At 46.1% G+C, this 27,587-nt stretch overlaps 1 protein-coding gene and 1 pseudogene across 6 annotated transcripts; one reads left to right on the top strand and one right to left on the bottom strand.

Moving 5' to 3' along the window:
- On the bottom strand, positions 1–27,098 carry LOC131904405 (ubiquitin-conjugating enzyme E2 J2). 6 transcript variants are annotated; one of them, XM_059255572.1, is made up of 14 exons: positions 26,904–27,098; positions 24,551–24,713; positions 21,257–21,387; positions 19,805–19,845; positions 12,276–12,378; positions 12,051–12,189; positions 11,018–11,098; positions 2,015–2,131; positions 1,779–1,899; positions 1,534–1,685; positions 950–1,058; positions 688–778; positions 473–551; positions 1–216 (listed from the first exon to the last, which is right to left on the bottom strand). In XM_059255572.1, exons 3-14 carry the CDS (start codon positions 21,385–21,387, stop codon positions 118–120), a joined length of 1,263 nt encoding a protein of 420 aa, XP_059111555.1. In that variant the 5' UTR covers positions 24,551–24,713; positions 26,904–27,098; the 3' UTR covers positions 1–117. The 6 variants fall into 6 exon arrangements, with proteins under 6 accessions (XP_059111555.1, XP_059111554.1, XP_059111558.1 ...); XM_059255571.1 differs by lacking the exon at positions 26,904–27,098 and adding an exon at positions 26,745–26,891; XM_059255575.1 differs by lacking the exon at positions 24,551–24,713.
- On the top strand, positions 7,952–8,330 carry LOC131904406 (small ribosomal subunit protein uS17m-like; annotated as a pseudogene).
- Positions 27,099–27,587: the final 489 nt, after the last annotated feature.

Below are 27,587 nucleotides of genomic sequence, written 5' to 3'. Positions count from 1 at the left end.
TGGTGGAGAAATATGGAGCTCTTTATTGCTATGACAACTATTAACTGGGGTGCAGTCCTTTGCAGCTCCTCTAAGAAACAAGGCGTTGGCTCCTCAATCATCATCTCTTCAGCTCCCCTATGTACTCAAAAGCAGTCCGGAGAAACTGGAGCTGTTCTGGATGGTGAGGACTGCCCCAGAACTGTTGTCGACGAACACGGAGACATACTGTCCAGACTGAAGACATTACAGTGGGCATCATTACTAGTGGGTGACCCCAGCCAGGAAGCCTACCCACCCATAGAGATAGCATTTGGAGCCAATACTCCCTAACATTTGAAACACCATCCACACAGATCTAAAAATCATCCTGACCAGGCAGCACCCTCCAAGGCACAAGGGTTCAGAGGTCCTGAGCAACTACTTGCACTAGGCTGTAAGGCCCTCCCAGGCTAGAAGCCCACCTGCCTGTTCCCTGAGCCTATACCCTTACCTGTAGCTGCAGCAGCCCCTGAACTTGCACTGTGAAGATCCTGCTGTTGCTCTCCAGGCCTGATACAGCCTCCAGGGACCTGGGCATAGCACCACAGGGCAACAGTGTAGAGGCCACTGGCCCATGGTGCCCAGACACCCCTCAAGGTGGCTACTTGTGATCTCAGTCCAAGGACAGACCCCAGAGGACTGTGGTGGGCAGCAGGACTCACTCACGTGTGGTGATGACACAGGGACTCAATACAGATGAGGACACGGATAGTGTCCCGGGTACGCAACCGACCTCTGCCCTGTAGCTCACTGTGGTCTATGGAGACAGCAGAAGGTAGGGGGCTTCTGTACACTGCCTAGAACAGGCTCAAGTGTCTGCCAGGGTGAAGGGTGGTTGGCCCCAAGCAGAGTAGGTGGCATCTCTGAGGTACCCACCCTCAAGGGATAACCTACCTACCATCCATACTGTACATACAGGCTGACTCACCCACGTGCAGGTTGGCAGAAAACTGGAAGATGGCAGAGACTGGGGCTGTGAATCGGCCCAAGGCCAGGCTCAGGCCAGATCCCCGCAGGAAGGCACCCTCGGCAGTAGGCTGTAGGAGTTAGGAGGTGACTGGCTGGATTTCAGGGCCTGGACCCTCACTGTATACTCTAGCCAAGGGAAGTCACTATAGCCCAACCCCAAACAGGTCTTTTGTGGGCCTCATTCTCTTTGTGAAAAGGATAGGGATGACCTATGTGCCTACATTCATGTGGGCCTTAGAGCAAAGGTTCTAGGTTCCAGTAGGTGGACAGGACCTGAAAAGCTATCATACAGAATGGCAACTCTAGGCCCACCTTCTGTCTTAGTATAATGTGAGGCACACATTGGAACTCCTAAATTTTACAAAGGCTGGCCCTTATTCTCCACAATACTATCACTAGGAACCAATACAGGCATGTGTCCAGCAACTGTCCAATGGTGTCTATGGGCCCATCTTGCCAGTAGGTGCCCACCCCTGTATCCTTTCTCCTCAGTATATAAGTCCAAAAAAATGAAAAAGAATGTTAGTTCAGGTCCCCACTCACGGCCTGGAATCCTTGCAGTTCCACCAGTGTCTTCTTGTCCACTAGCACAGGGCCTTTCAAGCGGCAGTGGAAGGCCTCAACCACCAGCCGCTGGCTGGGTTCCTGGGGTAACAATGTATCTGGCAGCCCTGAGAATCGAAGTTTCGTCGCCTCTGTGGGGAGGGCCACTTTGGGTCAGGCCCCTTCTAGCCCTGAAAGAGCCTCTTGAGCTTCTGAAAGAGGTTGGGTGCAGGGCCCAGTCTTACCTTTCAGCATCTCCTGAAATTCCTGAAGCAAGGCCTCTGGGGTGACTTCCATACCAGGGGAACCAGGGGGACCAGGAGGGCCAGGGGGTCCCGGGGGCCCTGGGAGACCCGAGAGGCCTCGCTAGAAGAGGTAAAAGTAAATAAATCTAAGTAGGACCCCCAGCCACCCCCTTCCCTGGGCTTAGAATCTGAAAGGAACCCATAGGGGCTGGTTCCACAGCAGCTCAGGGGCTTACCGACTTCTTATCCCGACCACGGCACCGTTTCCTAGAGGGCCTATCATCTGGCCGGCGGACAAAGTTCAGCCATGTCATGTGGGCATCTGAGAGCTCAGGTCCAGAGGCCTCTGGTGGCTGAAAAGCCAGAAAAGCAAGGCTAGTTAGTGTATTGACCACCAGGCCCTTGGTCTCTGTCCTGATATACCTCAAGATATCTATGAACTGCAGGTTAGTGGGAGGATTCAGGTATACAGGAAGATGTCCCAGGGATAACTCAGGCCACAGCCCAAAAGGACCATCCCTGGTGATCAAAACCTAGATGTCACCATGGGCAGAGGATGGAGGTAGGCAAGGTGAGGTCTAGGGCCTCTGAGAAAGCAAGAACCTGATACTAAATCACCTTGGGCCTTTGCAAAAATGACCATGACTCCTCTGGCCCTGCTCCCATGAAGGGCACAATGGACTCACATGGGGCAAGCCTGATGTATCTCTGACAAGAGACTTGGCCTTAAATAAGACAAGGGGGCTATACATATAGAGATATGGCTGGGGAGAGTATGCTTGGTAAGGGCCGAGCCCATCTCTGGGGACAATTAGAATGAGGGGGAGGTCTATATGTCAGGCTGGCACTATGTGGAATGGACAGGAGAGTAGCCACCATTAGCCTAGCTGTGATAATCTGGTTGCTTCAAGATGCTCCTGCCTTCATTGACCAGAGTAAGCCAAGGATCCTGGCCCAATACAAGGTCAGTCCTAAGTAAGATCAAAGTGAGTACTGAAGATCCTAATCAGAAATAAGATGTTCTCCTCCGAACAGGTTAGTGGGCTAGGAAGGACAGGCAAACACTGCTTCCCCCTTGGGCCCCACCCAGAGAAAGATGCAAGGACATCGGAATACATCAAAATTCTCTATCCATATCTGTTTGACCCCTGGGAACTAAGGGCATCAGATACAGCTGAGCCAAAGGCAAAGGCTGCAGGGAGATGTAGAATTAAGCCCACCCCCAGCACAAAAGGAGGGATACCTAGAGAAGGAGTTCACAGAGGCTCCACCTCTGCCAACATCTTCCCAAACTGCCAAATGCCCTATCTCTAGGACATGCCTGGGCAGGGCAGAAAAAAACTGCCACCACTCAATTGGGTGGGCACCACCTCTCTTCCCTAGTATCTAATGAGGATTACTTAGGACCCAGCACATACAGGAGCTCCCACTATAAGGAGTCATAATCTCCCTTCTGCCTGTCCAGGAACCAGACCACGGCTTACCCTCCCTCAGTTCCGCTCAGCCTATCTTATCAGGAAAATGGGGCCTCATGCTTGAGGTGGGCTGATGTGGGCTGAGAGGCAGCCAAGCTAGCTGACAGAGACACTCTACAAAGGAGAGAGGTAAGGGTCAAAGATTCAGAGCCAGGGGGTTCCTGATTGGGTAACAACTGTTTTCCCTTCCTGTCCTGGGGGCCCCTAGGATGGCAGCAGTAGAGGCTTTGACAATAACACTCAGGAGAAATTCCTGTCCCTAGAAGACTCTAAGAACTGGGCACTTTGCATGCAAGAAGCCAGAGCAGATAAGACTACCACAGGATCCCTGGAAAGCACAGGTGACAGGCTAGTCAGGATACTGCCTACTTCAGGAGTTATGTACACAAGATGCCCCATTTACCAGTCCTCCTGAAGTCCTTCCCCACCTTCACCTGAACTAGCAATTATACCTAATAGCATCAGATTGCTGAGAAGCTTGCTGGAGCTTCAAACAGTTAACTGTAGTCCACCAAGAACACCTCTTCTTAAACCCACCAGGCACGGCAGAGGGAGGCTCCCTACAGGCCAGGACCAGTGGCCAAGGTTTCAGGCAGTGCTCAGATTCTTCCCCAAGAAAGGGAGCAGAGCTGTTGAGTTAGGGGGACAATTTGAGCTTTGAAGCTGTACTTAGTTCTGCACACCCATATGCGCCCCAGCCCACACCTACCTTGAAGAAGCCTGGCAATCCCTTGTGGTTGGGTGTGGTAATATTAGGGGACTCCGCATGAATGGCCAGCTGTTGAAGCCTCTTGGGTTCCTGCCATGTTCCAACTCCTGCAGTCTGCAGCCAGAGGAGGGCTGCTGTGGCCCAGGCCCACATGGCTCAATTTCCGAAGGGAGAGGCTTAGTGATAGGAGCCCAGGCCAGTGTTCTCATGGGGGCAGCCACATTCAAAGCCCCTGAGCGGGGGCGAGGACCAGAGACAAGCCCGGCTGCCGCTGGTGCATGTCTGCAGGATGAGCCAGAGCAGAGCAGAGAGCTACTGTCTCCACCAGCCTCGTCTCCTGCATAGTACCCTTGCCGGTGCCCCGCCACCAAATGAGCCCTCCCTCCTTCCTAAGCCTCTCAGGCTCCGAGGGGAGGGTTCACACAGGTCTCATCTACTGCCTGGAAGGCGGAGCGGGGCAGGGCAGGGGCGGGACCCTGTGACCAGTGATTCCATCACTCCTTTTAACAAGTAGGGAGGCGCAGAACTGCATCTCGCCTGCACAAGTAGTCCCTGGCCTCTTCTCAGCAAGATTTCTATTTAGTTAAGCTGGGGGTGGGAGTAGGGGTGCTGTTAACATCAACTCTGTGGTATCTTTTGTACCCACACCTTCAGGGCAGTGAATCCCAAGTGATTTAATTTATTCACTTAGGAAGCTGTCTACGAATCTCCCAGACCTTCCCACATACACCTCATTCAAGCCCAGATGCAGCTGCCCTACCTTAAACCCCCAACACAGGGCACTGGAAAAGCAGAACATCTCCATCACCTGGCTGCTTGCCCCTCCCAGCCAGTGATCCTCCTCTGCTTACATAAGGCCTACAAGACTGACCTCTGTGAAAAGGCACAGCAAGGAGAGGCTGGCCGTGGCAGTCTATCTTTACTCTACACCAGGCACAGGGCCAAGTTCTACCTGCCCTCCTCCACTGGCAGTCCCCTAGGCCTGTCTCCTAAGAAGCTAGCACAGACCCAGGCCACACTGCAAAGGAGAGCTGCTCCCTGTCAATCTCTGACCAGTGTAATTTTCCCTTCATTACTTGTGATACAGGTCCCTAGAGGTCTTCTGAATCACCTTCAGGCTACAAGTTGGTTGGCTGAGGTCAAGCCAAGCCAATGAGTACCTTGGCCTCAGTGACTGAGGTAGTGGTCCTTGTGAGAGTAGGCAGGATTCCCAATAGCTATATGACCTCCAACTGGTAAAAGCTGTGGCTAAGATAGCCAGCCAATGGTTCTAACTGCTTTATAAAGAAACAGGAGCTGCATCCACAAAACACACTGGTTCCAGTGGTATTGTGTGGTGGTATTGTGTTCTTATCTGCGGGTCAGAGAACAGAAAAGCCACTAGATACTTAGGATAGGCAGTGATAGCACATGCCTTTAATCCTAGTATTCCAGAGGCAGAAATCCATCTGTTCAAGGATACAGCCAAGCATGGTGACTCACGCCTTTAATCCCAGAAATTGAGCCTTTAATCCCAGGGAGTGATGGTAGAAGGCAGAAAGGAATATAAGGCGTCAGGACCAGAAACTAAAAGCATTTGGCTGGTTTTTGAGCAGCAGTTCAGCTGAGATTCATTCTGGATAAGGACTCAGAGGCATCCAGTCTGAGGAAACAGATCAGCTGAGAAGTTGGCCAGGTGAGGTTAGCTGTGGCTTGTTCTGCTTCTCTGACCTTCCAGCATTCACCCCAATAAATGGCCTCAGGTTTGATTTTATTAATAAGACTCTAAGATTCATGCTACAGTATTGGGTCCTGGTAAACAGAATTCTCTAGAATAGAGCCCCTTCAAGTCCCACACCAAAGGAAAGTGAAAGGTGGCCAAACAAGCAAACCCAACTCCAAGCCACACCCTGTCAGAGAAGCCTAACAAACACACTGGGATGGGGGAGAATGTAAAGGAAGTGTCCATCCCTCATGTTCCCAGCTCCCAGGGAAATGAACAGCAGAGGTTGAAGTGTTCCACACATACTATAAATGCCTCAAGCCCTCAAAAGTTAATTTGGCCCTTATGTTTACTGAGGCTACTGTGGATGATGAGGAAGTACCAGCATTTGATCCCTGGCAGTGACCTGTACCCACTCAGCCTCTATGCCTGGAGTTCAAAGCTCAGGGTTGAGGAGGGCAAGTGCCTCAGCCCAAAGACCTCCTCCTCACACACGCAGCACCCTGCTTTTCTGGGTCTATTTATGTCCTGGTGGCATAACTTTCTTAGTGTGACTGGTAATGGGATTATCCCCAGCTCTGCCTTGCAGGCAGTTTGTAAAGCAGGTAGGCTAGGAGGCTAGACTTGGCCTGTCACAGGGATATCACAGTAAGGACCTCATTTTAAGACTGGGGATGGACTCAAGTTACCAGTTTTTCAGCTTCAACATCTCCCTGCCACAAACAACTTAGAAAACAACCAAAAGGATCCTACTTTGGTTTACAAGAACCCTGACCAAGAAGACCAAAGCAACCCCCAGGAGGATCAGGTCCAATGTCTGGCTCTCACCCCAAGTCCTTAGAAAACAGCTTGACAGGAACCTACTATACAAGGAGGGTACTCCCTCTTAACCATTCTATAATGAAATTCCCAAAGGCCAGTCAGGCCTATAAATCCCAGCACCCAGGAGGCAGACAAGAGAATTCAAGGCCAGCCTCTGCTACATAGTAAATTCAGGCCAGCCTGAACTATATGAGGCCCAATTAAAAAAGAAATTCCCAAAGGCTGCCTGGGAGGTTTTTTTTCTAAGGAGAGGAACAAGAGGTGACAGGGCTGAGATGTTTCCTTCCAAGGTACCTTTCCCTAAATATCAATAGGATGTGAGCTTTGGAAGAGGCTTTTCACTATACAAGGAAGAGCTAATGGAGGGCAGTCCAGGGTGCCAATTGGCCCCACCAGTGACTTCTCCGAAGAAGGGCAACACACAAACAAGGTTAGACATGCTTGATCCAATAGAACAAAGGTCATCTTTTATTTGGGGTCAGTGCAGGCAATACACTGGATACAGTGTCCTGTAGCACCCAAAGAAACTGGAAGAGGAATGTAGTCTTAGGGTTAACCTACCAAGCCTCCAATCTTCAGTTGCTACACTAAGTGCGACACCTTGTGGTCAGAAAGCAGGCTGACTTTTTACTTCTAAGAACAAGCACTTCCAAAGATTTTCTTTCATTCTGGGCTGCCAAGAATTGAGATTTCAGTCAAACAGTGGCAGCACACACCTTAAATCCCAGCTCTTGGGAGGCAGAGGCAGGTGGATCTCTGAGCTTGAGGACAGCTTGGTCTACAGAGTGAGGACAGCCAGCGCTCCAAAAAAAAAAAAAAAAAAAAGAAGGGGGGCGAGTTTGAGTTTTCACATTCAGAGAACACTACATTTTAAGTAAATGAACATTCTGTCTTATAAGAACTTCAGGGATGCTGCGCCCTGTGGTGGTATGTGTTCCCCAAAATATTGTGCACCCTAATAAACTTATCTGGGGTCAGAGAACAGACCAGCCACTAGATATAGAGGCCAGAAAATGATGGCACACACATCTTTAATCCTAGGATTCCAAAGGCAGAGATCTGTCTGGATCTCTGTGAGTTCAAAGCCACACTGGAAACAGCCAGGCACGGCAACACACGCCTTTAATCCCAGGTGGCAGGAAGCAGAAAGGTATATAAGGCGTGAGGACCAGAAACTAGAAGCTTTTGGCCTGGTTAAGTTTTTAGACTTTTGAGCAGCAGTTTAGCTGAGATCCATTCAGATGAGGACACAGAGGCTTCCAGTCTGAGGAAACAGGATCAGCTGAGGAATTGGCGAGGTAAGGTTAGCTATGGCTGGTTCTTTTCTCTGATCTTTCAGCGTTCACCCCAATACCTGGCCCTGGGTTTTTTATTAATAAGACCTTTTAAGATTCGCGTTACAGCGCCCCATGCTTCGCCGGCCTGGGTCCAAGTGGTAGAATCCAGAGGTGCTCAGAGACCCATAATGTAAATAGTCCATTCATCCGTCCATGCCAAATGGTTGCAGGGAAGGTGACTGGTACAGCAATGGTAAAAACTGCTAAAGTAAAGTTGTTTTGGATCCCTACTTGCTAAAGTACTTCAACAAGTGGAAGACCTACTTTGCTCACGATGCCCTTCAGCAATGCTGCGTTGGGGACATCGTGCTCCGCAGAGCTTTGCCCGTCGTGAAATCAAAGCATGTGAAGCATGAACTGGCTGAGATCATTTTCAAAGTTGGTGGAGTTATCGACCCAATCACAGGGAAGCCTTGTGCAGGAACCATCTACCTAGAGAGTCCACTCAATTCAGAAACCACTAACCTATGCAAAACTCTGGAAGAACTCAAAATCTCTTCCACCTAAGGAAGAAGGAGCCAAAGGGATTTCTGTCTGTATGTCTCCTCCATGACTTCCATAACTAACCATCCAGTTTCTCTTGTGACATTAATGAAATAGTAAAAGAAAAAGGAAAAAAAAAAAAAAAGACCTTTAGGGAAAAAGGAAACTTTGGAATTGATGCTAAACAGTTACCTAAGTACAATGGAGTACTCCAGGACCAGGGAAGAACTAATGTCTAGTGCTAAAAGGAAGTTCAAATCTATAGGGCTCACCCATTGCCACCATGCCATACAAAGACACATCTCAGCCCATAGCTGCAGGCATTGCAGGCCCAGGGTTGTCAATCTACCTTTTGGCAACAGCATCATACCCTCCCCTCAAGCCAGGCATGACTCTTGCTCACAGCCTACTAGGAAAGGACATTAACACAGACAGCATGGCATTTAAGAACGAAGGTATAACTAAAACCTTTCCAGGAGAGGGTATATACTAATTGTAAATTACAGAGCTAAACCAAAACGATCATGAACGTTGCATTTCAGCTTCAGCACTGGTCTCTGAAATGAAGTTGGTTTAGGAGACTCTTTTGGGTCCCCTGGTGATGACTGATGTCCAACACAGACAATGTCATTGCCTCTACCTGGTGCCTTACTGCAGATACATTAAACACAAACACTAAAAGGGTAAGATGTTGGCTATGATGGAGTCAAGTGTCTAAAAACTGAGAACTTGCCAGCTTAGACACTTAAATCTGATGTGTTTTCTGGGCAATTTGCCTTTCCACAATCTGTAGAAATCAACATCTAATACAGGTCACCTAAAAAGGATGTTGAGAGAACTTGGAGAGCCTCAAAATACGTAAGCCCAGTCCATGGGGACTTGAATTTTCCACTGTCCATCAACATAGGAAGAATACAGGCTCCTGGCCAACGAGACATAAGGAATTCAGAGAAAAGGCTCAATAGGCTCTCAGGGATCCGGCTTCATCACTCAAAGGAGCTGAAAGAAGGGACAGGTATTAAGGCTGACAGTGATACCAGGGCCACCCCCTATCCTCCAAGCCTTCCTCAGCCACTGTTTGTGGTCAGAGAGCAAGTTGACTCTTCTATCTTAACAAGAACAGAACAAGCACTTTCTGTATGTATTTTCTCTCATTCAGAAGCACAGTTTGATAATGAGGCCAAATCGCTCCTCTCCTAGACCCCCAACTACAGCTGTTACCAGTCAGCCCACTTAGCCCCCCCACTGGAGGTCTGCAGCACTGGCTCCACCATGAAGTCTTCAGCTCTTCCACTAAGAACACACACAGTATTTATTTGATAGTATGTAAGTTTTATATTTTTAAGTGATCAAATCTAATAAAATGGAAAAAAAACAAAACAAAAAAACAAAACAAACAAACAAAAAACAGGTTTACTAAACAGGTCCAAAAGACAACACAGGAGATAAGCAATAAAACCAAAACGTGAGTGGCCCTTGTCCACATCAGCCTCAAGAGGGAGTTAGGAACCTCCAATCTCCTCCAAATCACACATTTTGGTTTTTGCTTTAAGGTTTTTAAAAAGTAAAGCCCAGGAGTCCAGCAGGCCATCCTGTGCTCAGCAGCATGTCCATCCATCCTGCATCAAGCTCTGGCCCCTGCGTCCCTCAGCAGCAACTGTAGATTGCGGCTCTTGAGCCTCATTCCTGTGCTATGCTTCTCAGCACGTACTTGACCGTGTAGGCAAAGGCCGCAAACCCAACTATAACAAACAAGTTCGCCAAAGCGCCGCCCAGGAGTCCATGATGCCTGTTGGCCTGTGGGAGCCCAGCGAGGTTTGGGCCGGCAGCAGGTGCATGCCCATTGAGGAGCTGGATCCCATTCTGGCCACGGTGCATCTCCCCATCAGGAACCACGTCTGGCAAGGGAAGGTTCTGGGGCCTGCTACTTAGTTCATCTTGTGCTTTCTGTTTCTGTTTAATTTCCTGAGAGAAAAACACAAGAACCCTCAGTTGTCTTAACAAACCTGTTCCTTTGGGAGCAGCACTCGAGTGTTTATACACCACCCAGAACACAGTTCTCCATTCCCCTGCAGTAGATCCTAACCCAAGAGAGAATAGCTCTTGGTCCCACTTAACAGGTGAGGAAACCAAGCAAGGTATCAACATGACTATTCTGTGCCTGAGCCAGGTGGCAGCAATGCCAGGTAACAATGAGCCATCAAGCATTACACTGCTATCCAGCTTGGTGCTTCTGCTCATTGTCATGGTCTCAACTCCAGCCCAAACCAGGGGACACTTAACTCCATATGGCATAGTACATACCCAGCCCTTGCTATAAGAAGCAACTGATATACCTCCTAGCCATTGCTGGTGGATCACTTGAGGGACGGCCACTGATTGGCAAGTTTCATGCCTCTGTGGGGACAGACTCAGCCCCCAACACTTGTACATGTCCCTCAGGGTCTCCCCCATCCCTGGGCTCTGTCTTTCCTGCACTGTAGGGTCCTGGAGAAGAGCCAGCTCTGTCACCCAAAAATGTGTACACCTGGAGGCATAGCCAGCACAGACCCTTCTATGTCCTGCAGCAACATGAAGAGCCTGCAATCCCCCTAAACATCTACAGGAAAACAGCAGGAGGCACACACATACAGATTCTCTTTGGAAACAAATCTGAAAGTGTTTTTAACATAGGGGAAGATAAAACTGAGTTCCATCTTTGGCTTTCTTACCTCCACAACTTCAGGAAATAATTCACAAAAGACTTTATCTTTTAAATTAAACACTAAACTCTGTGCTGCCAGCTGTCTTTTCTAGGAAGAAAGAAAAGGGAAATATCAGCCAGAAAGCTAATTTTAATTTTTTTGTTTTTTAAGGCGGGGATTCTCTATGTAGCCCTGGCTGTCGTGGAACTCACTCTGTAGACTAAGCTGTCCTCAAACACAAAGAGATCCACCTGCCTCTGCCTCCCAAGAGCTGGGATTAAAGGTGTACACCACTACTGCCGAGCTAATTTAAATAATTTTTTTTTTTTTTAATTCTTGCCAGGCAGTACATGCCTTTAATCCTAGCACTAGGGAGGCAGAGGCAGATGGATCTCTGTGAGTTCAAGGCCAGCCTGGTCTACAAAAGGAGTTCCAGGACAGCCAGAGCGTTACACAGAGAAATCCTGTCTTTGGGGACGGGGGTGCGGATTCTTTAAAAAGATAGGATACGGTGGTGGTGCACACCTGCAATCCCAGTATTCAGGAGGCTGAGGTAAGAGGATCACTACAGATTCAATGCCAGCCTGCCCTACATAGTGAGTTCCAGACCACCCTACACTAATGAAACCCTAACAGCAAAACAAAACCTCAAAACAGACCTCTGTAGAGTCAAGGATTATAGAAAGCACTTAAAATGCTTTCTCTTCTCAAAAATTAGTCTTATAAAGGCTTAATTATGTTTTTGTTATCAATTAACATTACACATTATTCTTATCATTTAAATATTAGAGAACTAAAACAAGCAGGGAACAAAATGCTGTGCAGGCCCTTCTCAAGCCTTACAAAGTCTCCTGAGGAGTACAGGAGTGTCAGTGATGCTTAGCAAGGACAAAAGCAGAGTTGGAGACAGAGATGGGCAGTGAGGCCAAGGGCCATGTTCTGAGGCAGCCATAGCAGAGATTTCTACAATGTGGCCAGGAACAGGGCAGAATCAGCCTAGGATGAAAGGATGGAGGCCACAGTGCCACAAGGCCCCGGGCGAGGCGCTGCCACACCTCACCGTGAAGTCTGATGTCTCTATGCTGCCCAGGGTGGGGCCCTTCTCCACCATGAAGCTCAGAAGCCCTGTTAGAATGGTGGAGACAGACCACGCTGGATTCCATGTGTCTGGGTGGAAATCTGTGATGGAGAGACACAGCCTGAAAGAAAGTGATTTTTGTCAGTAAAAATGTACATTTCCCATGACCACAGACAGCTCAAAGCATTGCATCACCTGAAAGCTTACCTTGTGTTGCACTTAAACCTTCCATTGGGGGTTATCATGTAAATACTAGGAGGCTTAAATGGAAATTCTCTGGGAAAAATTAGTTTTCCATGATAATAACCACCTATATCAAAAGAAAAAGTCTTATTAACTATTGTTAATTATTTCCCTTGTTAACATCCAGGGTTACTGCTTCTCAACTCTCACCAACCTTTCCAGTTCCCAGCTGGCTTCCCAAGCACATGGTATCCCACTGCCCTCTCTCTATGCTGGCTCATAGGCTCAATCCACTACTGACTTTATTCACCAGGGCTCATGCTACACCAACACCCTCAGCCTGTCCCCCAGCTTCTGACTCTCCATCTATTACAACCATGTCCACAGGAGTCTATAACTATCATTTGCCCTACTACAGCTACAGAACACCCCTTCTCTCTCCAGACTCATGTTCCACCCTTACTGAGAACTGAATGGTCAGAAGAAAACTTGCAAGGGGTCCCAGCCTCTTACACTACTTCATTTGGTTCCTAGGAAATACATTCCTAGCACCAGCATTTGTCTGCAGGGAGAAAAATTAGGAAACACCCACTTGCATTTCAAAGAAAAGGGTCACATGAATGGATGTCAGGTATGAGCTGGTGAAAGAGGAATCTATATGACATATAATGCAACAACAAGCTATTGGACATCAGTTAACTGTTTGCACTAAAGAACACAAAAATGAAGGCTGAAGAGATAGATCAACAGTTAAGAGCCTCCTCCCATGCAAGCATTAAGATCAGAGTTTGGATTCTAGAACCCACATAACAAGATGGTCCCACACATGCCTACAACTCTTAACAATGAGAGTGATGGAGACAGACGAAGACCTGGGGGGGGTGTTGGCTGCTAGTCTAGCATAAAAATGAGTTCAGGAAGACTGTCTCAATGGAACAGGGAAACCTGACACACGTTAAGTGTGGACCAGCACATACATGTGCACACCCCTACTCCCAAACCCCCCACCCACACTAAAATGTGATTCTTCGTGTATAAATACACATTATTTATTGATTGGTTGTGCTGGGGATTAGACCTAGGGCCTTGCATATTCTTTTTTTTTTTTTTTTTTGAAGATTGATTTATTTATTATGTATACAGTATTCTGCCTGAATATATCCCTGCAGGCCAGAAGAGGGCACCAGATCTCATTACAGATGATTGTGAGCCACCATGTGGTTGCTGGGAATTGAACTCAGGACCTCTGGAAGAGCAGCCAGTACTCTTAACCCCTGAGCCATCTCTCCAGCCTGGCCTTGCACATTCTTAAGCAAGCACTCTACCACTGACTGATTCCTATCCCTAATTCCAAGACACAGGTTAAATTACAAAGTACTCAATGTTTGTGGGTATTCATGGGTCACCCTCAAAACACGAAGATGTGCCAGTGGAATACTTTTACAAAAATGACCACAGCAAGACAGACCCTCTCCCCTGCAATCAAAGTCAGTTCTTGCCATGGAACACAATCAGCAAAAGCTCTTCTACACACCTACCCAAGAGGAGCACAGAGAAGTCTATGAGGGATGAGCCACAAGCACACCCTTGGCAAAAGTCTAGGGACAGAAACCCAGAGAACACAGCAGAACCATAGATGCCCAAAACCACTTTGTTAGGCTATGCTTCCCTACTGGCTTGTGCTTTGTCAATATCAACTGGCTGGTGATAGGCACTGTTTCTAGGTTCTATATTATGCTCCACTGTATATGTATGTATATATATACATATATATGTATATATGTATCCCTGCACCACTGCTTGTTCCTCACTGCAAGAGCCACATAATATATGGGAAACAGTGGCTCTACCCATTTAATTCTCCTTTCAAAACATTTTTTTGGAATCTACTTTAGGTCCTTTGTCCTTTCATGTAAATTTTAGAGTAAGCCTTAACATTACTAAAACACGAATAAGATTACGTTAAACCCATGATTAGTGGTAAATTATTAGCAAACTTTCCTTAGGAAGCCAATTTTGTACTTTTAGGATGGGTGTGCCCAAGAACACTAGGAATAGGACTATCATAGAGCTCCAGTCAAAGATGTTTGCAGTTACAGAGGAGCCATTAGGAAAGCAAGGAGGAAGGGCCAGAACACCTCAAACACAAAGGAGGAAGAGCACACCAGGAATGTGGCCATCAACAGCATCATATACTAGAGGATAAGAAACTGAGGAAAGCCCTTGGCCAAGACCATTTAGAGGATTCCTTATAGACTCCAGGAGAATGTTATCTGCAGCTAGTAGTCCCATTGAGTAGGGACAGCTGAGGAGGGCAGTAAAGAGGAGATGACAAACTGGCAGCCTGAGGGACAGTACCCACAGAAGAGGATAAGGAGATGGAAGAATAGGGATTCCAGTACTAATGGCTAAGACAGTAGAGAAAAGGGTTAGGAAACGGGACCAGGTGGAAGCACAGTGACAAAGTCAGGGTTGAGTTGGCAAAACTAGGTAATCTCCAAGACTCTGCTTATGCATCCTTTACTTCAGGGTCACACTCTTTTCTCCCTGTGTCCAGCCATTCCAACATCAACAAACCTTGGCTGGTCTAGCACTAGGAGAGGTCCTGTCACACAGGGTTTAAATGCTTACTATTTACTTTAAATTTTAAAAAGAGGATGGAGAGGTTCAGCAGTTAAGAGCACCTACCTGTTGCTTTTGTAAAGAACCTGGGGTTTCTTTTCAAGAATCTATGTGTAGGCCAAAGTTTCTGTCCCGCCAGCAACTCCCAAATACCCAGCAGCCACTTCCCAAATAATTGACTCAGAGGCTTAATATTACTTACAAATGCTTGGCCAGTAGCTCAGGCTTATTACTATCTAGCTCTTATACTTAACCCGTATTTCTTATCTATGTTTAGCCATATGGTTTGGTACCTTTTCTCAGTACAACATTCTCATCTTGCTTCCTCTGCATCTGGCTGGTGACTCCTCACTCCACCCTTCCTCTTCCCAGCATTCTTAGTTTGGTTGCCCCACCTATACTTCCTGCCTGGCTACTGGTCAATAAGCGTTTTATTGAACCAATTCAAGTGACAAATCTTTACAGTGTACAAGAGGATTATTTCACTGCATCTCTCCCCCTCCCTTTTTCTAATTAAAAAGGAAGGTTTTAACTTTAACATAGTAAAATTATATACAACAAAAACAGTTAAGAATTATAGTAACATTAATCCATTTTTGCACTTGGCAAAATAGAGAAAATAATTATCTATCTTGGTGAGTCTAAAGTTTTGTATCTAATTTACTTTCTATTATAACTAAGGAAAACTGTAACTATTTAGTCTTCAACTCCATCAAAGACCCCAGAAGGGTGAAATGTTACTTAATGACAGGGGCATCAGGCTGTCTGGACAGTCACCCAAAGTTCCTCTGCAGCAGTGGTGCATCTAACTCTGGCCTACAGGCCTAGCATGTCTGACAGACTTTTCTGAGATGCAGGATTTTTGAAGGACTGTCCCACCTGTCTTGGCAAAGTTCTACAGTCACTTTCTTGTGTTCTGCTTGTCCAGTTTGGACCGTATATTGTCAGCAGTCAAGGCAAGGGCAGTTTCTTGCCTAGTGGCTAACTTTTGCCACAAAGAAAGTAAACTCCATTTACTTTCTTCAATGCCCATCATCTTCTCTGAAGTAGATTGGTGCTGCCAGGAGCAGATGTGTCTCACTGTCAAGAAAAGTCTTAAGTTCTTAAAACATTTTAAATGCCATATTCTATAGGTCTTTGAAGTGTTTGAAGATTGTCTATCTAAAAATATATCTCGCCGGGCGGTGGTGGCGCACGCCTTTAATCCCAGCACTTGGGAGGCAGAGCCAGGCGGATCTCTGTGAGTTCGAGGCCAGCCTGGGCTACCAAGTGAGTCCCAGGAAAGGAGCAAAGCTACACAGAGAAACCCTGTCTCGAAAAACCAAAAAAAAAAATAAAATAAAATAAAAAAATAAAAATATATCTCTGTATGACCTTGAAAACATACCTAACATGACTATACGTTTGCTATTATAGTTGACTATTAATCTGTATTTCTTAATTATATATTATACTTTTTAAATGAGCTGCATAAACATAATACCCTAAACAAGAGTAGAAATATACATACAGTATAAGAAAATTAACTTTAAATTTGTATCAATAAACTAAGATCCATACTAATGTAAAATATGTTAAGATTAATAGTTGTTTTTCTGGATTAAAGTAGATTCAATAATCTACCCTTTTATCCTATCATTTCCATATACCCCTTTTCTTTTTACAATTAGATCCCTGAATCTAATCTTTGTTCAGTTTTTCTGACCACTGCCAATAACAACTTGTAACCAACTCCCTAAACAATGACAAATATCCACAATTTATTTTTGGGACTGTGAGCATAGTTCTCTAGACTACTTCCTGCTGATTGTGGGCGCCGGTAATCTTTGGGGGACCCTGAGGAAATTTAGGATTATGGTCAAGTCCTGACTCTGTGAGGCTAGATCATCTCAGCCTGTAGCAGCCTTGAAGCCTTTCTGGATACAGAACTCAGAGGAAACTGCAACAGGGGCGCTCTGAAACACTGGATCATCTGGGCCATGTGTTCCCATTGGAGACTTTTCAGGGGGTCTTCCTTGATCAAATCTGATTTTTCTTAACCCAGAATGAATCCAGAGCCTCTCATTTCCTGTAGAGATAAAAGCAGAATCTCTTTCCCAAAGTAACATATCTTTTGACTTAAATTTTGAAGTCAAGATAAACACACTGTAACCCATTTATAGAGTTGGGTTTTTTTTTGTTTTTTTTTTTTTCTGAATCTGTCTTTACTGTGTATCTGTAACCCTTTTTTGACCACATAAGTTTTTAAACTGCCAAGTGGGCATGATTAGGCCCAAAGCCGACAGCTTTGGAGGCGGGCTCCACCCCAGTAGGCTTCCTAAGAGTCTAGTTTCATGGTGGAAGTACCAGCAAGAGTCAAGTTTCATGTTCCAACTCTGGGAAGCTGTTGGGTCCAAGCAGCATGCAATCAGTCACCCACAAACACCATTCAAGTGCTCCATTGCAGGACCTCCCAAAAAGCTGGCTATCTGCCAGCACAAACCAGGAAGCTGCGTCTTACAGGAGCCATGCCTCTGCTTGCCACTAGCAAACAGAGCCTACCCAAGGAAATGCTGCTAACAAAAAGTCATGCTTGAATATGTTCTTTTTTTGTGTGTTTAGAACCCTTTTTTTAAGCTTTCTCGAGTTTTATGTGCAAATTCTTGCCGAACATTTGAGTGCCACATTTGAGTGCTGAAGTTTCTGTCCCACCAGCAACTCCCAAATACCCAGCAGCCGCTTCCCAAATAATTGACTCAGAGGCTTAATATTACTTACAAATGCTTAGCCAGTAGCTCAGGCTTATTACTAACTAGCTCTTACACTTAAATTAACCTATAATTCTTATCTATATTTAGCTATGTGGCGTGGTACCTTTTCTCAGTACAGCATTCTCACCTTGCTTCCTCTGCATCTGGCTGGTGACTCCTCACTCCGCCCTTCCCCTTTCCAGAATTCTTAGTTTGGTTGCCCCACCTATACTTCCTGTCTGGCTACTGGCCAATCAGCGTTTTATTAAACCAATTCAAATGACAAATCTTCCCAGTGTATAAGAGGATTATTCCACAGCATATATGGCTGCTCAAAACTGTCTATATCTGTAGTTACAGAGGACACAACACCTCTACTGACCTCTATGAGCTTCTGTATATGCATGGTGCCACATATATATGTGTATATATATGTGTGTATACACACACACACACACACACACACACACACACTTAAAAATTAAAAACAATAGCCAGGCAGTGGTGGCACGTGCCTTCAATTCCAACACGCAGGAGGCAGAGGCAGGCAGATTTCTGTGAGTTTAAGGCCAGTATGATCTACAAAGCAAGTTCTAGAACAAGCTCCAAAGCTACAGAGAAACCCTGTTTCAAGAAAACAAATAAAATTTAAAAACAAAACCCAAGAAATACCAAGAACCAAAATAATTTCCAAACTTAAAATAGTTTGGTTTTTTTTCTTTTGGTTTTTCAAGACAGGGTTTCTCTGTGTAACTTTGCGCCTTTCCTGGATCTCGCTCTGTAGACCAGGCTGGCCTCGAACTCAGAGATCCGCCTGCCTCTTGCCTCCTGAGTGCTGGGATTAAAGGCGTGTGCCACCACCGCCCGGCCTCAAAATAGTTTTTCAAGCATGTCAAACACACAAAGTATTTTCATATTGTTTTTACCAACTGTTTGGAAGCCCATCTTTCACATCTATTAGGGACTGACAAAAAGAAATTTCAAGGGTTCCTCAAAACACATAGCCTGTATGCCTCCCTCATTTTACCCACACCCTGCTGCTGTAGGGCTTAGGCATGTTTTTGGTGTCCAGCACTGTAAACACCATCATTATGACATGTACACACATTTATCTCCCCACATAGCCCCTGCAGACTCATTATCCAGAATGAATTACACCAAATCTTAGGACTCCTGGGCCAAAGGAGAACCTGTTAAAGAAGTATCAGCCAAACTACCTGCAAAAGAGTTTGCCCTTTTTATTCTCGACCACCCAAGCTCTCAAACAAATGTCCCAAACAATACTTTTCTTTTTGTTTATGCTGAGGATGGAACCCAGAGCCTCACAGAACCACTAAAATCTCCTCTCTGGAGTGTTCCACAAGGTTTCCACCTATAGGCAAAGACATATTGTTTTGTTGTCTTAAGTTAGGCCTGATGGCTAGAAGAGGAGGCACTGCCCACCTGGCCAGTGCTCTGCCCTGGGCTTGCCTGTGAGATGGTGTCAATCTTGCCATAGATTGCCATATGGACTTGTCAATATTGCCATATGGACTAATTTGTCAAATCACTGAGGGCCCTAGTAACATCTGGTTACCTGAGGGATTAGGACACCAGGTCAACATTAGCAAGCAATGAAGAGATAAGAACCTGTTAGGTCCTATATCCTTCCTAACCCTCACATGCCTCCACTTAGCTTGGAAACTATTCCGAAGACATTAAAAAATACCTTGCACTAATTTTTTTGACAACATTCCCTTCGGCCTTAGAAACAGAAGAATGTTTTACTATTTATTCCAATTTGTTTTCCCCTGGGCTGGAAAGATGGCTCAGCAGTTAAGAGTTCTTGCAAGAGGATCCAGCAACCACATGGTAGAGCACCATCATCTGTAACTCTAGGATCTGACCCACCCCCCACTTCTGTGGGCACCAAGCACACACATGGTACACAAACATATAGGCAAGCAAATACCCATACATATAAAATAAAATTTTTTTAAAAAAATCTTTTTCCCACCTCTAACCAACATAAGAGGCCAGAGAAATGCAGATGGTAATTACAACAGTCCAGAAATACCAAAATGAGCAAACATTTCTAGGACTTAAGAAAAATACTAGGATGAGATTCAGGTAAATCTAATTTAACTACTACATATCCAAAACAGAAAGACTTTTATTTACATTGATAGGAATGATTCTTTTTTTTTTTTTTGGTCTACTCACCTTCATAAGGAGTCATCTCAGGGCCTCGGACAACATAATGCCTGAGAGAGAGAAGCAAATTACTTGATCTGTAGACCATGAATTCTCTAAAACTATAAAGTTCTCACAAAAGCCGGGTGGTGGTGGCGCACGCCTTTAATCCCAGCACTCGGGAGGCAGAGCCAGGCGGATCTCTGTGAGTTCGAGGCCAGCCTGGGCTACCAAGTGAGTTCCAGGAGGGGCGCAAAGCTACACAGAGAAACCCTGTCTCGAAAAACAAAAAAAAAAAAAAAAGTTCTCACAAAAGGCCTGGCATTGATGTTTGGGGGCAATACTCATCACTCTAAGCAAAAAAGGGACATACATACACATCATGGCTCATGCTAAATCCTTCTCTCCTAGGAGATTGGTGTTTTAGTGGGTGGCAGGCACAGGTGCCTAATGGCCACTCAAACAGAACCTGGGCAACAAGTGTCTGATGAGTTTCTTTCAGTGACATGTCACATGTGCTGTCCAATCTCACTGTTGGGGAGCTAAATGTGCTTTGAGCAAATGCCTAAGACCAGGAATCTAGATGCTTCTTTCTACATTCCTGCGGACTTCACCCCACCTAGCTCTTCCCTTTGTTTTTTTTTTTTTATCTTTTCGTACTAACAAATCTTTTTTTTTTTTTTTTTTTTTTTTTTTTGGTTTTTTGAGACAGGTTTTCTCTGTGTAGCTTTGGAGCCTTTCCTGGAACTCGATCTGTAGCCCAGGCCTGTCTCTGCCTCCCGAGTGCTGGGATCAAAGGCATGCGCCACCACACCTGGCATTAGGCATTAAAGTATTTTTTAAAAGATCAAATTCACCAAAGCAAGAGAAATGTTTAAAAAAAAAACTGGTCCACACTACACAGGCTAGCCTGGAACTCAAGAGGTCCACCTGCCTCTGCCTCCTGAATGCTGGGATTAAAGGTGTGTACCACACCCAGTGAGAAATGCTCACCAAAGCTGGCAATGAGCATTTCCACAGAGAACATTTAATTTCAGGACTCTACATTTTTAACACAGCAAAAGAACTACCAAGAAACAAATATTTTCCACAAGCTGTCAGCTTGAGATTTATGAGCACTTGGCCTAGGCCGGAGTCAGGGGTTAGTGTCAAGACTTTGCCACCAATGCTCCCAGGCTAGACAGCTAATTCCCAGTATCAGGAAGCAAAATGCAGCCTAACCCTAATTTACATGAATGACATCTGAGAGCTTTGTATACCCAAAGCCTGCAATGAGGACTACCAAAGATTTTTCCTTTCAGTCCTAGCCTAAGCCAATATTCTTGACATGGCATTCATTGTAAAGCCCAGAATATTGACAGGCATCTCAAGTGTCCATCCATAGCTGAGGAATTAACTACTGCCTCTGCCCACCAGCTAGACCACTACAGACCTTCAAGAGAGTTACTATGCTGCAGAGTGAGCAAGAATGCAGAATCTTACCATTCAAGAATATTTGAAGGGAGGGGCTCTGCACAGATGTAAGGCACCGGATCTTTCTTAATTCGAAGGTAGTCCTGTTTCAACCTTTGTGTTGCTGTTGTTGGAGCTCTCTTATTGCTGTTATTGCTCATCTATTTAAAAAGAAAAAGAAAAAGCATCTCTATTTACAGAGAACAGAAGAACATACACATGCATTCCTTACTATAGACAACTTCAGCAGATGACTACCCCTGCTTTTCTTTCTGCAGCCCACCATCAAGCCCGTTCCTCAGTTCTTTTTCTGTATGTCCCTACCACCATCACCACTTTCATTTATGCAACATGATACCAAGTGTCTAACACGATGTAAGGTAGAAAGAACCATGAAGCTGCATTCCTGTCCTCAAAGAATTTACAGATTAATTCATTCAAGTGGAATCTGGGTAGGTATGCTGAAACCAGCCTACACCAGCTCTACATGTCCTTTAACTCTGTTCAGCAACACCTCGGTAATGAACATTTCACAACAGGAAATTAGTGAGTACCACAGGCCTTCTCCTGGCTTGGAAGCCTGTTATACATTTGACACTGATCACAAGTAATAGCAGTAGGGGCAAAGAGATGATGTGGTACTTTCAGAGATCTAGATGCATGTACTAGGCAGAGGAGAAGGCATGTTTAGGGGAGCACATTGGTCACCATGTCAGGCAGGAGCTCAAACACAGTGAAGGACAAAGAACAAGACTAGCCAGAGAGACAAAGTCAAACTTCCAGAATCCCAGGAGTTATAGGCCCCAGTCTTAAGGTACATGTCGTGGTCTAAGTAAGAATGGCCCCCATAGGCCCACTGCAAGTGGCACTATTAGCAAGTGTGGCCTTGCTGGAGGAAGTGGATGATTGTAGGGGCAGGCTTTAAAGTCTCAGATGCTCAAGCTAGGCCTAGAGAAGCATTCACTTCTGCTGCCTGTGGATCAAGATGTAGAACTCTCAGCTCCTTCTCCAGCACGTCTGCCCACATGCTGCCATGCTTCCCGCCATGATGATAATGGACTAAACCTCTGAAACTGTAATCCAGCCCCAATTAAATGTTTTCCTTTATAAGAGTTGCCATGGTTATGGTGTCTCTTCACAGCAATAGGACCTTCTATGAGGAAGGTCACTCTGGGGCCTCAACATAAGGCAGCAGTAAAGGATACATACAGGGAGTGAGACCATGACAATACTAAATAGAAAGAACTAGGGCTTTTGCGATGTCTTGGTGAGCAGGTAAAAGTGCTTGCCAGACAAGACTGATGAAAGAAGTTTGATCCTCAGAATCCAGATAGTGAAAGGGAAAGAACTATCTACTTTAAGTTGTCCTCTGACATTCACACACAAGCCCACAGACATGCACACTCATGCACAAACATGCATGCATCCACAAGCAATAAATATGTGTGTGTGTGTGTGTGTGTGTGTGTGTGTGTGTGTGTGTACACATATATATATATATATATATAAACTTTTAAAGAGGACTGGAGAGATGGCTCAGTGGTGAAGAGCTGGCTGCTCTTCCAGAGGACCCGGGTTCAATTCCCACATGGCAGCTCACAACTGTCTGTAACTCCAGTTCCAGGGGATCTGACATCTTCACACCAAAGCACGTAAAAAAATAAATGTATTATTTAAAAAAAAAAAAAAAAAAAAAAAACTTTTAAAAGAGAAGAGACCAGCTAGATGTGGTGGTACACATCTTTAATCACAGCATTTGGAAGGCAGAGGCAGTCAAATCTCTGAGTTGAGGCCAGCCCAGTCTATATAGTGAGACTCTGTCTCAAAAAAGAGAAAGGACTGAATCAGGGACTCAGACCCGTTAGCTATACTCCAAAAGGAGGAGGCAGTGATGGAGGGAATAGGGTTCCCTCTGCCACAGATGTCAGAAGAGCTCCTCTTTGTTCTCTTTTCTCATGATTTAAGACAGAAACACAAAAAAATTCTACAACTAAAAAAAAGTGTGAATACTACTAATCTAAAATACAATTGAGGGGCCACTTAGGGATATACAAATTAGAGGAGATAGTAGGCTGGTGAGATGGTTCAGTGGATAAAGATACTTGTTGCCAAGTCTGATGACCTGAATTCAATTCCCAGGACCTATATGACAGGAAAGACTACCACAAGCTGTTCTCTGACCTCTACACACATGCTATGGGACACACCTCCCCAGTACCAAAAATGAAAATATATTTAAGTTTAAATGAAAAAAGCAGGAGATGAACTTGACTATAACAGAGCAGGTTAGACATGGGCAGTTACAGATGGCCATATCTTGTAGTACTGAAAACCCAGATTTGCCCACTGCAGCCTCCTCCTTTTCTTCCCACCACTCTTACTTGGCCACTCTATCCCTAACCTATCTCACACAGTGCTATTTGGTCACTTTAACCATGACTCTAGACATCAGCGAACATCAATAATAGCTATGATTCCCCATCTTGACCTCCCAAACTTATAAACCTAAAGTCAACCGTATCCTGTCCTTTGTATGAGAGAGAGCCACATGTTTTTTCACTCTTCAATATTTGCTTATACATATTATTTGAGAGTCAACAACTTTTAACCATTTGGCCTAATTTCTTGGTAGACATCATTACCACAGACCTCTGCATCTGCCTCCTCTACCAGAATATTGATACCTCATGACAACCAAGGTGTGGTATGTACTTACTCTGCACCATCAGGGCCTACAGAGGGGATAGCTCAGCCAGGGTATCCACCACAATCCTCTCATGTGCACAGTATCAGCCAAAGTGCCCATGTGGCTTCTCAATTGGGGAAATGGGGGATGCACCCTAATCCATGCATTACTTGTTCACTTCCTTCCTAGTCCCAATAACCATAATGCAGGAACACATTACTTTCCTGTCAACCACAAGAACCTCAAATCTCTTTACACTTCATCTTGTGCACTAAATCAATGCAGTTTAACCATCCACTCCCCACCAAAGACAGCAGACAAATGGCAACAGCTTCTTTATCTGCCAAACTCTTCAAACAACCCATCTAGACGTAGTTCTCATAGCACCTAGTAAAACCCAATGTTCACAGCCCAGTTTGGACTGGTAGAAAATACACCTACATCCTTCCCTAGCTAGTCTGAGCTACATCCATCAGGGTCCTCCCTGACTTCCCTAATCAAATGCTTCCTTTTCTGTTCTTCACAACCACACCACCACCACCATCACCACCACCATCACCACCACCATCACCACCACCACCACCACCACCACCACCATCATCACCACCCCCATGGTCTAAGATATAGTGCACAAGAACCTTTCTGGCAGAATCAAGGGCTTTTGCCTGATGCTTCCAAGAATGTTCACACCAGGAACAAGGTTACAGTCCAGCATGGCCAAGAAATGTTTCCAGAAAGCATTGTCCCCAAGTTCTTGGCTTCAGAAGCCATGTGGGCCAGAGAGCTCAACTTGCCCAGCACCTAGTAAGAAACAAAGCAATAGCCAATGATCCACAAGCAGAACCAGAAGATTCTTTCTCTTATGTTCACCCTTAAAGTTAACACTCCAACATGTACAAAATAATTTCAGTGGTAATCCCAACACAACTATATTTGGATTCAGCTAAGTGACCAGATAGGATGCATAATCAAAGTTAGTGGACACACAACAGTAAACTAGCAAGGTAGTTGTGCCAGGCTATAAATGTAACTCAGTTGGTTAGTGCTTACCTAACATGCACGAAGCCCTTTGATTCCTGGCACCACATAAACAGAGCATGGTGGTGCATACCTGTACTCCCAAAACTGAATAGGTAGAGGCAAAGGATCATAAGTTCAAAGTCATCCTAGGCTATATAGCTTGGAATACATGAGGTCCTGTCTTGGAAAAAAGAAAAAGGAAGGATGGATAGACGGACAGGTGTGGTGGCACACATCTTTAATCCTGGCACTTGGGAGGCACAGACAGGCAGATCTCTCTAAGTTCAAGGCCAGCCTGGTCTACAGAGTGAGGTCCAGGATAGCCAGGGCTACAAAGAGATACCCTATCTCAAGGAAAAAAAAACAAAAACAAAACAACCGACCTTGTCTAATCAAAGGTCCCTCTCATATTTGCTTTTATTTTATTTTATTTTTTTTTTTTGAGACAAGGTCTCACTTCATAGCTTTGGCTGTCCTGGAATTCACCATGTAGACCAGACTGGTCTCAAACTCAAAGATCCTCCTGCCTCTGCTCCACAAGTGCTGATATTAATGGAATGTGCCACTATGACCAGCTTTAACTTTTTTTTTCCTTTCAGTACTTTGAACCCAGAGCCTCACACATGGTAGGCAAGTATTCTATCACTAAGCAAATGCCCAACCTCAAACTTACTTTTAGACATAAAAATCATAATTAAGATTCAACTACTCAGTTGCCCTAACTGATCCTCCTTTACCTCGCTCAGAACAGCACTTTCTTTCATGATTCTCCTGGGGGACTGCAGGTGACAAGAAGCAGCCAGTCACTAGCAGAGTAAGTCTTTTCTGTCCCACCTCACTGTGCCAAGGTGGCAGTTCCTTTTCTTCTGGACATCTCTCTCCCATACCAGTACAGTCAGTCAGGTGATGGTGTGGAATAAAACCTTGGCCTGAGTGATCAAAAGGGTACATGACACACCCAAGGCCTCCAGGATTACTTCACTGGCTGGATGAAAGCCAGGGGCTCATAGAAGCAGGCCAACCGCCACTTTCTCACACACACCTGAGAATGGGGCTGACACTGAGTTCAGGAACACCATGATGTGCAGACTAATGAGTCCAAGTTCCAGCACCTAGACCTAGCTCTGGCTGAAGATCATACACAAAACTTTCCAATTAAATAAAATCCTAAAATTCCTTTTCTTCCCTCCCCCCCCCCAAGCTAAATTACCATTTCACACACCTGGAATGAATAAAGCCTTGTACCACTGCTTACAAAAAGGCTGTTTTTATGCACCTGTTAGCTTACAATGGACCGTGGCTTTATCGCTTCAAAGTTGTCTATCTGGATCTGACAAAACGTTGGGAATCTGACCTGTGTTACCTACTAAGTGATGTACACTGAAAAGGAGGTGAAGTCATGGGCTGAGGATCTGTAGTCAGTAAAAAGTAGAGAGTAAGTCCCCACCGTATTCATCCCGCCCCCCGCATAGGGCATGGTCTTGTTCAGGGTCCAAGTCCCACTCTTACTTTCAAGTGTTCTGTTACCTCCAAGGGCATAACGGTGGACACGCTCGTTTCTGTTGGGGTTTATTAAGTAGTCTGAGGTTCTAACTGTCCAAGATAAGAGGGGGCACTCAACGGCTGCCACCCCACAAAACAAACTCACCGGATACGTTTATAAAGATCAACCCTGGCTACTCCTGGAAGTATTTCAAGTGCACCAACCAAAAGGCCTCTTCATGAGAGATTCTGCCGCGTGGCAAACCAAATCTCTAACCTGCCCAAAAAACCAACCCCAGCCAGGAACCCCAAGCGCCCTCGTTAACCGACCTCGGGTCCGCAAGGGGACACTCCGGGTCGGAGCACAGCAGGCGACGTAACGAACAGGACTGGACGTGCGGAGTCCCCCGAGTCCCCGCCCGCCGCTCTGGCCGGCTCCGGCGGGGCGAACGAGCGGCCGGAGGCCCCGCGCAGCCCGCGAGCGCTCACCTCTCCCTGAGGCCGCCGCCGCGTTCAGGTTCGCCGTGGTCGAGGCCAGAGCAGGGTGCGAAGGAGTGAGGCCCGTTCTGTGAGCCGCACCCGCGCTGGGACTTAGCCCACCGCACCCGCCGCAGCGTCTTCGCTGCTACCGCCGCTCAGCTTCCAAGATGGCCGCTCGAGGGAGGGGGTGGCCTAGGCGCCGCTTCCGCTTCCGGTGCGCTGTTTGCGAGGGGAAACACTTCTCTAGGCAGCTTGGTGGAGGGCTCTACTATCCGTTCCTGGGTGTCCCGGGTATCTTAACTGTCTTGGAGTAATTACGTCCCACCGCTGCGTAAAGGGTGGCTGGCGCGTGCGCACTGGAGAAGAGCTCGGGGGAGGGGCGGGGAGCGAGTAGCTTGACTCCTCCAGGAGGCTCTCGGGACAGGATACTGCCTGACCGGCACCCCAGGAACAATAAGTGGCTGCAGGCATCCCTCAGTGCCCCCGTCCCCCATATCTCGGGCCAGTCTGGGACGCCAGGTCCAGAGAAAAGATGACCCGTGAGGTCACCACGATCTGAGACTGCCACCGGCCACCTTCTGGCCCAGGATTCATTCGTCTGCTCTTAAAGCGAGAATTCCGGGCCTAGAGGTCATCTAGCCTGCCCTCGCTGCCCCTCTAGCCATAAAGACCCCTGTGTACAGCGCAATTGAT

This window comes from Peromyscus eremicus, chromosome 2 (genome assembly GCF_949786415.1).
Source record: "Peromyscus eremicus chromosome 2, PerEre_H2_v1, whole genome shotgun sequence".
NCBI lineage: Eukaryota > Metazoa > Chordata > Mammalia > Rodentia > Cricetidae > Peromyscus > Peromyscus eremicus.
Note: the sequence above shows the minus strand (reverse complement) of the source record. Positions and strands in the feature narration are given on the sequence as shown.

Coding starts and splice junctions, on each gene's coding strand:
- LOC131904405 (XM_059255572.1), bottom strand. CDS start 21,387: ATGAGCAATAACAGCAATAAGAGAGCTCCAACAACAGCAACACAAAGG. Junction 2,132..11,017: donor TATTTCCTGAAGTTGTGGAG/GTAAGAAAGCCA, acceptor CTGGCTTTTCAG/CCACCAGAGGCCTCTGGACC. Junction 1,059..1,533: donor AACTGCAAGGATTCCAGGCC/GTGAGTGGGGAC, acceptor TAACTCCTACAG/CCTACTGCCGAGGGTGCCTT.